This window comes from Lactuca sativa, chromosome 1 (assembly GCF_002870075.4).
Source record: "Lactuca sativa cultivar Salinas chromosome 1, Lsat_Salinas_v11, whole genome shotgun sequence".
NCBI classification, from domain to species: Eukaryota; Viridiplantae; Streptophyta; class Magnoliopsida; order Asterales; family Asteraceae; genus Lactuca; species Lactuca sativa.
This window is the reverse complement of record NC_056623.2, coordinates 7,216,700-7,228,157: the sequence shown is the minus strand read 5'-3', so window position 1 is coordinate 7,228,157 and position 11,458 is coordinate 7,216,700. Positions and strand designations below refer to the sequence as shown.

At 33.1% G+C, this 11,458-nt stretch overlaps 2 protein-coding genes and 1 long non-coding RNA gene across 4 annotated transcripts; 2 read left to right on the top strand and 1 right to left on the bottom strand.

Moving 5' to 3' along the window:
- Positions 1 to 66: 66 nt before the first annotated feature.
- Positions 67 to 3,870, top strand: LOC111906488 (protein S-acyltransferase 8). The gene is made up of 5 exons (XM_042896805.2): positions 67 to 564; positions 1,490 to 1,675; positions 2,220 to 2,513; positions 2,614 to 2,847; positions 3,200 to 3,870. Exons 1-5 carry the CDS (start codon positions 526 to 528, stop codon positions 3,611 to 3,613), a joined length of 1,167 nt encoding a protein of 388 aa, XP_042752739.1. The 5' UTR covers positions 67 to 525; the 3' UTR covers positions 3,614 to 3,870.
- A 2,045-nt stretch (positions 3,871 to 5,915) lies between these two features.
- On the bottom strand, positions 5,916 to 8,175 carry LOC111906487 (uncharacterized). Its single transcript, XM_042896035.2, has 5 exons — positions 8,107 to 8,175; positions 7,246 to 7,593; positions 6,781 to 7,065; positions 6,571 to 6,678; positions 5,916 to 6,455 (listed from the first exon to the last, which is right to left on the bottom strand). Exons 2-4 carry the CDS (start codon positions 7,523 to 7,525, stop codon positions 6,653 to 6,655), a joined length of 591 nt encoding a protein of 196 aa, XP_042751969.2. The 5' UTR covers positions 7,526 to 7,593; positions 8,107 to 8,175; the 3' UTR covers positions 5,916 to 6,455; positions 6,571 to 6,652.
- A 279-nt stretch (positions 8,176 to 8,454) lies between these two features.
- On the top strand, positions 8,455 to 9,332 carry LOC111906486 (uncharacterized). 2 transcript variants are annotated; one of them, XR_008230235.1, is made up of 4 exons: positions 8,455 to 8,754; positions 8,837 to 8,899; positions 9,007 to 9,077; positions 9,217 to 9,332. It is a non-coding gene; the product is annotated as an uncharacterized LOC111906486 (long non-coding RNA). The 2 variants fall into 2 exon arrangements; XR_006185205.2 differs by having other exon boundaries at positions 9,007 to 9,291.
- The last annotated feature ends 2,126 nt before the right edge of the window (positions 9,333 to 11,458 follow it).

Sequence of the window (11,458 nt, the reverse complement as noted above, 5' to 3'; positions counted from 1 at the left end):
TCAAAAAGCCAGCCGACCTTGTAATCGTTGCCTCTACGAAAAAATAAAAACTCTTGCGGAAAAATACGTTAAAACTAAATTCTTGTACAAGACAATTTAGATTATTAACCTTTTCTCTTTTAAAAATTCTTGTACATGAAATTTGCTGTGTTTTTATTTTTTAATGCAAATCTTCGTTCGAGAAAAAAAAAAGGTAAGAATTTATAGAAAAGAAAAGTGAAAAAGAAGAAAGCAGCATTCAAGAACATCCCCAAATCACTTCCACTATGGCTGAAAAAGAAAAAGAGCAAAGACAAATCTTGACTCATAATTTAATTTGCAGACTGATTGGGACACAAGAGCGCGCTTCTCGTTCCAAACGAAACCCTTATTTTTTTCTCTAATTTCCATCAGTGAATAGTGATCCTCTTCACTCACATTTTACTTCTTCTATGGGTTTTGTAGAAGACGAACTGCTATGACTTATGAGCTACAATAAGTTTCAGACATTCGTTACTGATTTCGTGAGTTGGGTTTTCGTTTTACATGGAGAAGAGAGTATACGAAGTCTGGAAAGGGAGAAATGTAAGATTTTGAACTTCTACTTTGACTTTTTATCATCTGGGTCGGCTTCAGATTCGCAGCTTATTACTCTAATATAGATGTTTCTTTGATTGATCATGTAGCGTTGCTTGGTTTGTGATCATTATACCTGAATTTGGGTTCTTTTTTTTATTGGATGTTCGGTTCGTGTTGTTTTTTCAGCTTCTTTCGTTAATTCTGTTAATTGAATTGTATCATAGAACCTTCTTTAACTAAATTATATTTGATTTGGACTATATATTTATATATTAATATGAAATGCAGATGTATATGTATGTCTGTAGTAGATAGGGGCACTTCAAAAATAAGTTTTGTGACATACCTACAGAACATTATATTCGGTATAAAGAACTTCTATTGAGGTTAAATTGTGCTTAATCATTGTTTATTTTGGCCCTTCGTCTGATATAAAAACCTAAGCTTGCATGTTTTGGTTCCAGGGTTATTTAAAAAGTCATAATTCTTTGTATGGAAAGACTCTGCGTGAAAAAAGATATAGTAGTATGTGAGTTTAGATTATGGTATAAATTTAAAAAGACACAAGGATTCTTGTTCTTAGTTCATTTTGATACATGGGACCTTGCGAGTAGAGTTTGTTAGTGGGTTTTGGTATCTCTTAACCTTTCTTGATGAAATTTTCTTGAAACTTGTTGATAAATTTACAATTTTGTTCATCCAATTGTTTTCATTTAATACAAACCCACTTGATTTTGGTCAGTTGTTGGTACATCTTCATTTTCTTTATCTAACTCGGTAACTCCAAATCTTTTGTAACAGTTTATTGTTTTGTATTAGTTTTGTTTAACTTCATGCTACAGTTCTACTGACTTCATATGACTTTCTTCATGTAAGTTCTTTCTTTCTTTATTACTCATGTTAACCTTTTTTCATTTTTTGGTTTATTCAGAAGTTCCTTCTTGGAGGAAGGTTGATCTTTGGTCCAGATGCTAGGTCTATACTTGTTTCTGCATCAATGATCATGGTTCCTGTTGTTATTTTCTGTAATTTCATTGGAAGACATCTTCTCCATGAGTTTCCTTCATATAATGCAGGATATATGATTGTTGTGGCACCATTTCTGTTCACAATCTATGTTAGTTCTCTTGATCCCCAACTACACAATTATTCGTGTTATTATTATGCATTTCATACATCAGTAAAAAATTCATTAATTCGGGTTATATCTTATTGATAACGGGTCAAGTGGGTTCATTAAAAGTTAGTTCAATGGAGTGGTTTTAAAGTTTTGATGCTTTATTATTTGGGTTACATGTGAGACATATCATTGTACTTTTACTTGTTTGTGTACTATTATAGCACTCTATTTCCATTTCTTCAATTTACAACATTTGACATTGAAAAAATCTACCCAATTATAGAAATGTCATCCAAATACAAGGCAATTTTCAGTGCTATAATTGAATATATTTTTCAAAGTAGAGTGTCCTAATAAGAAAAATTAAAAGTACAATGTATAATTGATTTTTTCTTTTCCTTGTCTCAGTATTCTTCCAAGCCAAAAATGACATACTTATCACTAACATCGATTTCCATTAACAAGATTCCTTTTATTTCATCATATTATTGAATAGTACTTTGTAGTTTGCTCATGATGATTATTTAGTTTATGATGATAGGTATTGGTACTTCTTCTTCTTACTTCATCTCGAGACCCTGGAATCGTTCCTCGTAACTTACATCCACCTGAAGAAGAACTCCGGTATGAAAGTTCGGTATCAAACGATAAAACACCGAGCTTACAATTTCCTCGTACAAAAGAAGTTATTGTGAACGGAGTGTCGGTTAGAGTCAAATACTGTGACACGTGCATGCTTTATCGACCTCCTCGTTGCTCTCATTGTTCCGTTTGTAACAATTGTGTCGAGCGCTTCGATCACCATTGTCCGTGGGTTGGCCAATGCATCGGATTGGTATACCTTTTATTTATTTATCGCAATTTATAGTATATTTGTTGTTTGTATTTAATCAATTCGACTCCAATTTCCAATCTTTTTTTTTGTTTTATTGCAGCGTAATTACCGATTCTTCTTTTTATTTGTTTCTTCTTCGACGCTTCTTTGTATCTATGTATTTTGTATGTCGGCTTTTTACATCAAGGTTTTGATGAGGGATTATGGTGGCTCGATTTGGAGCGGGATGAGAGAATCTCCTCTTGCGGTGGTGTTGATGGCTTATTGTTTTATTGCACTCTGGTTCGTTGGTGGGCTTACGGGTTTTCATCTTTATCTCATTAGCTCAAACCAGGTTAGTATATTAGTCATTAGAGTCTCACTTTGACTTTTAAAATTCAAACCCATACGTCTTTTCTAACATAGATTTCTTGTAGTTTCTAAGTCTGGAACTTTTTTGTAGAAGAACGCTTATAATGTAGCTATTTTGATTTTCTCACGTGGCATTAGTTTTGAAGTCAAAATAATGAGTTGTTGACTCTTAAAAGTCAACTATAGAATAAGGTGCTGTTTCTTTTTGACTTAATGGAAATAACAAGGACAAGACGCAATCCAGTTAGCTATATATGAATGATTCTTTTTTCATTTAATGCAGAAAGATTGACTTAATAGAAAAAGTGATAATTGAACTTTTGTGCATTTTGCAGACTACCTATGAAAACTTCCGGTATCGAGCAGACAATAGGATCAATATTTATGATCAAGGTTGTGCAGGAAATTTCAAAGAAGTATTCTGCACAAAGATAAAGCCTTCAAGAAACAAGTTCCGGGCTTTCATGGAAGAAGTCCACCGGCCACCACCTCCAGCCACCTCTCGGGAATCCGGTGGGGAGGACTCCGGCCCGGAGGACCGCCGTGTGAAGGTTGAAGATGATATGGATTTAGGTGGAGACCTTTTGAAAATCTCTCAGCGCCACGACATCAAAGACATAAACTCCCGCCACCATAATTCTTCTGAATTTGATTCTGTTTTAGGTTCAGAGAGCCATCAAGTCCTTGCTATGAACTTGAATGTAGATGAGAGTAGAGGCTATGCTGCAGAAAGGCAAGGGTACCAATGACATTTCACAACCTGACATAACCCCGTTGATTAGAGAAAATCGGACCTTGGTTGTTTTTTTTTCCTTGATGTGCAAGGATATTTTGGTCATTTTCTGTGTAATGTTAGTTCGACTGATTATGGCGAGCTTTGGAGGAACAGAGATTACAAGTTTTTACTCAAACTTTATGGGGTTGAATTTGATGAATTTATGTAATGGTGTGTTATTATGGATTTAGCTTAGAGTGTAATTGAAACAAAATTGAGACGTTTTGGTTATGATGTGTTAGGTTTAAATATGATTATAGGAATTGTATTATTGTATGGACAAAACGATTTAGAAGCTTGTATGAAAAAAAAAATTCACATTGGGATAAAAGATCATTACGCTGGAAGGTATATCCTTATTTTATATTTCACTTTTCTTCTCATGGTCTGCCTATAGTTTAACGATGACAATGGATGGATCATTTGTTTTAAACATGTTAAAAACAAATAGTATTTTAAGATAAGCTAAGAGTGACCTTGGAACTGAAAATACCGAATATCAAAATGACAACTAAAAAAGGAATACCGAGTATAGGGTACAATATTGGTACCAGTTCGGGAAAGTGGTTTAGTTTGAACTTAGAAGTGGGAAAAAAATACCAAAATGTTACAAAAATAAAAACCAAAAAACAGACAAACTGAAGTAAAGGATATGGTACCGGTTCGGTATTTTTATTCACCCGTCAACCCTAATGTAAACCGGAAACATTTTAAACCACCATGAACACTTTTTGTCGTCTTTTAGTTTTTTGAAATAATTAATATATGCCAAAATTTACTCAAAAATCATTTATTTTTTTTTCTTCGGAAAAGTCATTAAAATTTGCAAAAGTTCCCCATTTGGACTGTTTTAACAAGAGATAAAATAAATAACTTTTGGTATGAAACTAAATGTATAAGAAATATATTTTGCTTTGCATTAAGATTTTGTACTCATTTGAATTTGATTGTTTACTTTCTACTCATGAGAAGATCACTAACTGTTACTCTTATCTACTCTGATCTGAACAGGAAATTGACGCTCAAGAGTCAAGAATGGTTTAAATTGCAAAATTAAAATAAAACATCAATGGCTAAATTACAGCATTTTCTAAATGTCAACGGTTTTCTCTGAAAACAAAAAAGAGTAATGGCTTTTGGAATAAAACATTGAAAACGTTAGGGATGAGCTTTGGAACCGGACCGGTTCGGAACCGGAACCGGTTTTCGTATATTATAAGAACTGGGAACCGGACCGCCGGTTCCGGTTCCGGTCCTGGTTTTTCGGTTATTTTTCAAATAAGAACCGGTTGAAATACTATAGATTATATGCTATCTTCTGGAGCTTGTAAATGATTCAATATTTAACCAAATTATGACTTTTTACATTCTAAATTGAAGTACAAACACTAAATTACATGATGAAAAAAGAATTAAGTAATTCCGACTTCATATGAGTGAGTTATGCGCATTTTAAAAGCGGTGACAAATTCCAAAAAAATAAAAAAATGCTGAAACAGAAAAAACGCAGCATTGATATGTTGTCTTCCGGGGTATAACTGATTCAATATCCAACCAAAATATGTGTTTTTATAGTCTAAAATGAACTACAAACATCAAATTACATGCTGGAAAAAAAATTAAGTAATTCCGACGTCATATGAATGTGTTATACACATTTAAAAAATGGGACATATTCAAAAAAATAATGCTGAAATAAAAAAAAAATAATAAATAAATAAATAAAAAAACACAAAACATATGTTTGTACCGTCAAAAATGAATTACAAACTCCAAATTACATGTTGGAAAAAAAATCAAATAATTTCAACTTCATATGAACGAGTTATGCGCATTTTAAAAAATAAAAATAAAATGTCAAACCGGTTCCGGTTCTTAGAACTGGGACCGGTTTTCATAAAAATGGAGAACCGGTAACCGGACCTATTACCAATTCCGGTTCCGGTTCCGACGGTTCTAATGCTCATCCCTAGAAAACGTAGTGGATTTTGTGAAAATTTAGCTTAATAAATCAAGCATCATAATAAAAGGCTATATTAGAGGCCCCAATGAGTCAAGTTTGTTGAGTAGTTTCACTTGTTTAATGAAGGGTTGAACATAGGTTGATTCATTGAAACTTTAGCATGTAATCAAAACAAAATAAACTTTATATATAGTTACATAAGCTACAAACACAAATAATTGTTCAAAATTAGGAAAAGAAAAACACAAATACAAATCATCAATTGTTCACTTCTAATCCGGTCCATTTTCACTTTTAGTTGGCCTCATCACGAGGAAAAGGAAAATTAAAAAAGTCAATTAGGCTTTACAAATTACAAGCGAGTTGGTTTTATTATTAGGCATTATAAAAACTAGGTTTTATTATTATATATCATATATAAGATAATTAAATATTAATCTTATTAAAATAAAAATAACTACCGTATGTATATTGGCATTTTAGTAAAAAATTTCATTGCTACCCTAACCCATTTAACTAAATAGGCAGAAGCAATTAATTAATCGGATTAAATACCCGATGGCCCGGCTCCTTCATTTTGCACTCTCAATCTAGTTAGATAACTAGGCTCATAAGCACCTGATGCGTGAGCCACGTCTCTCCAAGTAAGATCTTCAACAACAAATACTATATCATCATCATTCTCATCTTCAAGTTTTCCCATCAGCCACTCGTTACTTTCATCAATCTCTTGTAAAAGAATCGGATCCTTCTCCTTATCTTTAATTCGACGATCTAAGGCACGATTGATTTTGACAAACACCATGTCATTTAATCTAGACTGTGCCAATCTATTTCGTTTCTTCGTATGAAGCTACAAGAATGAAAGTAATTAAAGTAAGAAAAATCATGAAATAACTAAAATATGAAAAAAAAAAATATTATCATTTAGGAAAACAATTTTTTTAAATAGATAGAAAAAAACTTACATGTTAAAAAACACGATAGTTTCTCTCACAACTTGTAGCACTACAAGTTAGACTAAGGACCCGTATGGCAAACTTTTTAAGATTAGGCACCGAAGATCCATATGATGCCTACCAATCAGCTAATAATAAAAAGTCAAAAACAAACTAAGAAGATCAGAATAGAAACTACCAAAAAAAGTTGGTTACGAACTTATAATATCATTTTGTTACCTGGTGCTTTTGTTTTCCTATGCCTAATAGCCATAGGATGACCGAATAGTCCTTCTCCATTCCGGTATTTATCCAACTTTGTAGAAATCTTGTCTTGAACTTCCTGGTCTGGAACAAGTCTCATAATGCAACCATATAACCCTTGTTCCACGTCTTTACAAGCCACCCCAACAATATCCTTATAAAATATCCCCGGGTTCAAAAAATGTCCTGCTGCATGTAGAGGTTTATGCAATTGACATTCCCACCTTTGATCAATGATTTGAAAAGTTGTCTTGTAGTCATCTGCATTGGAAAAACTATCACGAATAGCTTCTTTAGCCCTATCCATAGCTCATAAATATAGCCCATTATTGGATACTTTTCTCCATCAACTAACCTAATAACCTTGACTAAAAGGCCGGTTAACTTGAGAGCATACAAAACATTCCTCAAAAATGAATCTTGCATAAAGTAGGTTTTTACCTTTTTTTTTGCAATCTGATCTTTGCTGGACCACTTTGCCTTTTCCCACTCTGCAGAATTCACTATATTCTTCAAGTTGTCTTTGTCTGTGGACTTGGGCAAGTGTGATAAAAGATATGGCGAATCTAGTTACAGCTGGCCTAAGCAAGTTTCTTTCTTTGGTGAACTTTCTCATCAAGTTCACAACAATAACATAACTATATATATAGTCAATTGCTAACATAGCCTTCTTTATTGAAATTTTCACCTTAGGAACCTTTTTTCCAATGTCCTCCAGCATCAAATCCAAGCAATGAGCAGCACATGGTGTCCAATAAAGATGCTCTCTTTTGGCTTCCAACAACTTCCCTACAAAGTTTATAGACAGAAAATTAGAAATTATAAGACATTAACAAACACAACATAATATTAACATGCATATACAAGTTACAACTCTTACCTGCCTTTACATACGCTAAAGCATTATCAGTTACAACTTGTACTACATTTTTTTCTCTAAAGCGCTACTTTATAGAACCAAGGTTAGTTAATCGATCGAAATTGTCTCCTCTAATCCCGTGGACAAGAATTGACATAATGATTTCATACTTAATAACATGAGTGTATATGTTGATGCACAACACAAGGCTGCCGTGAAAAAAAGGAAAAAAGATAAAATAGAGTTGAGTGCTGTACAACTGCACTTAGAAAATATAGAAATGTATAGATTGATAGATAATGTCTATTACTTTGAAGTTTGGTCAACTGCAAAGGTAGAGAAGAATGTCATGGTCATCATTTGATCAATGCAAATTTAGTTAATTAATACACATCATCGAATTCCATAAATATGATTCACCAAGACAACATAAATACACTAACCTTGGGTCGGGAAATTCAGCCACAAGGCAGAAATTAGGCCTTTATTCCAACAGTTATTGTATGAGAATGGGACTGCACAAAAAGACAATTAATTGGTAAGAAAAATTTACATACAAAAAAAAAAGGGTGGTAAATTTACATAATACACCTCACAGCAAAACTTCTTTGGGTCCCTCAATAAATTTGTTCTGAAGTGCCCTAAGATAACCACTTTAGCACTGAATAGTTGCAAGATGTATACTTATGTGCGAGGCGGCGATGATCGTCCTTTTGACTTTGGCATGCTGTTCAAGGTATCTTTTGAGAGTATGGTTGCTCTTGTATTTTATATTTCTTTAGGACGTATATATGACCAGGCATCCGGTCTTCCTATTGACAAATTACAGGCTCACTTCTTCCTTTACAATCCTTGTTGCATTGCATTGTAGGGGTTTCACGAGTTGAAATATGGTGACTTTCTAGGATGCAAGCAGCTAACTCGCACCTTTTTAAAGTAAGGAGCCTGTATAACTTATCGTATTAGATTATATCGATGAGATCTTGTTAGAAAAAACTTGTTATTACAAATACAGGGAGCTTGTGACCGGTGGTGGTGGTGGAAATAATTTGGAAGTCATGATTTTACATGACTGTGAGCATCTCAAACAAGTACAAAAATTTGCCCTATTTTTCTTTTACTCTAAAAGTTTTTGCTCTATCCCTGCTCACACATGTCATGTAACGATGGCAGGTGGCAGTTAGGCAGTTTATAGAAGCTCTTATTGCAGGAAATTTGAGACTCCTAAAACATCTTGTACGTGTGATTTTTCTGTTACTCTTTTCTTCCTAAATTAGTTTATTATTTATTGTTTCAAAAATTTTCAAATCTAATAAAAACTTAAATATTCTTCAAATTAATAGGACATATCAAACATAAAAGGTCCAGCACTTGATGGAGGGACCCAAAGAAGTTTTGGTGTGAGGTGTATTATGTAAATTTACCATCCTTTCTTTTTTTGTATGTAAAGGCCTAATTTCTGCCTTGTGGTTGAATTTCCCGACCCAAGGTTAGTGTATTTATGTTGTTTTTTGGTGAAATGATGACCATGACACTCTTCTCTACCTTTGCAGTTGACCAAACTTTAAAGTTGCAGGCATTATCTATCAATCTACACGTTTCTATATTTTTCAAGTGCAATTGTACAACACTCAACTCTATTTCATCTTTCTTCCTTTTTTAACAGCAGCCTTGTGTTGTGCATCAACATGTACACTCATGTTAATTAAGTATGAAATCATTATGTCAATTCTTGTCCACGGGATTAGAGGAGACAATTTCGATCGATTAACTAACAATAAGATTAATTTTGGTTGATTTTATCTCTAATGGATTGAATGGTTCGAGCCAATTGTTTCTACATACATATAAAATCTTAAATCATTTTGTTCAAAAAATTAGATCATGATAAACAACCCAACCTAAATTCAACTGGAAATTAGGCTAACAAGTTAAGATTTTTAGTTAAATGGGTTAGGGTAGCAATGAAATTTTTGACCAAAATGCCAATATAAATATGGTAGTTATTTTTATTTTAATAAGATTAATATTTAATTATCTTATATATGATATATAATAATAAAACCTAGTTTTTATAATGTCTAATAATAAAACCAACTCACTTGTAATTTGTAAAGCCTAATTGACTTTTTTAATTTTCCTTTTCCTCGTGATGAGGCCAACTAAAAGTGAAAATGGTCCGGATTAGAAGTGAACAATTGATGATTTGTATTTGTGTTTTTCTTTTCCTAATTTTGAACAATTATTTGTGTTTGTAGCTTATTTAACTATATATAATGTTTATTTTGTTTCGATTACATGCTACAGTTTCAATGGATCAACCTATGTTCAACCCTTCATTAAACAAGTGAAACTAACTTAACAAACTCGACTCATTGGGGCCTTTAATAAAGCCTTTTATTACGATGCTTGATTTATTAAGCTAAATTTTCACAAGAACCTGAGAAGGCATTCGGTTGGATAAGGTAGGCAATTGTAAGACAACCTCACCCCAAAAATGTTTGGGAACATTAGTAGAAAACATGTGAATATCAAGCAAAATTTATGAGATGTTGATATTTCTCTCAAGTTTCAACAATTTCTTTTTGTTGAGGAGTATCTACACAAGAGCTTAAGCATAGGATATTGTGTTGAGTGGGATAAGGACTAAGATTAGAACTAAATAAACCTTTCCCATAATATGTCTTAGAGGATTTAAATCTTAGTGTGAACCTGAGTTTGAGTCATAGAATGAAACATTTTTTTTTAATTTCCACCGCTTCTGATTTGGTTTTCATGAGAAACACCCAAGTGAATCTACTTGATCACTGATAACAAATACAAACCTGAGTTATAGAGTTTACATGTGAGGGAGACCACACATCACTATAAATTAATAAACATAGTTTGGAAGGTTTATATGGTACACTAGGATAAGTGTTTGGGTGTGTTCGCAAATTGACAAATCTCAAAGCAAAAGGAGTTGGGACGTTTATTAATAAACAAAGGGGGAACTTTTGGTATTTGTCATCTAGTTTTGGGGTCTAGGTCTCTCCAATGAGGTATTCTCTTTTTTTACTCTCCTTTTTCACTGATATACATCATTACATATTGTTACCAATAAAGAAAGTTTTGACCATTGAACTTGTGGCTGGTAACAAGAGATACTACTTCATCGTCATGAGAGGTAGAACTAGAGATGTTAAGTTTATTGAGGGTTGAAGGATGTGAAGAGGCATCCAAAATGAGACTCTCCATTCCACCAACCATGAGATGGGTTGACTAGACTAGAAGAGCGGTTGTTGGAAGAGATAAAGATTGGTTTCTGATGAAGGTATCTAAAATTAAGAGATACATAGTTCAAAGGCACTAATACAATGAAGCTTTGGAATGTATTCTTCACCAAAAGAAAAGCCTACTTATACGATACTTACACGGGATATCCTAGTTGTACATTATATGCTAATAAGCTAATTCCAACAAATCAGTAACTAAGAATATTTTCTAATTAATACACTTAATTATACAACAATTATAATTCTTAGACATTCACAAGTTAAGAGCCTCATTAACAAGTGAGAATTTAAAAAACAAAGAACAAAGCAAAGGGACTTACGGCAAATGCACGATTTCGAGATCGACCAGAGATGGACAAACCACTAATATTAAATCAATTTCCTCCCCATCGATCGTTGGAGTTGGAATATCATACAGATGCAATCTTCTTAAACACGACCTTGCAAATAATAATACAACATATAATGTTAGTGTATATTTCAGCCAAGATAACTCATTCATTCCAAAACAGTGAGAACA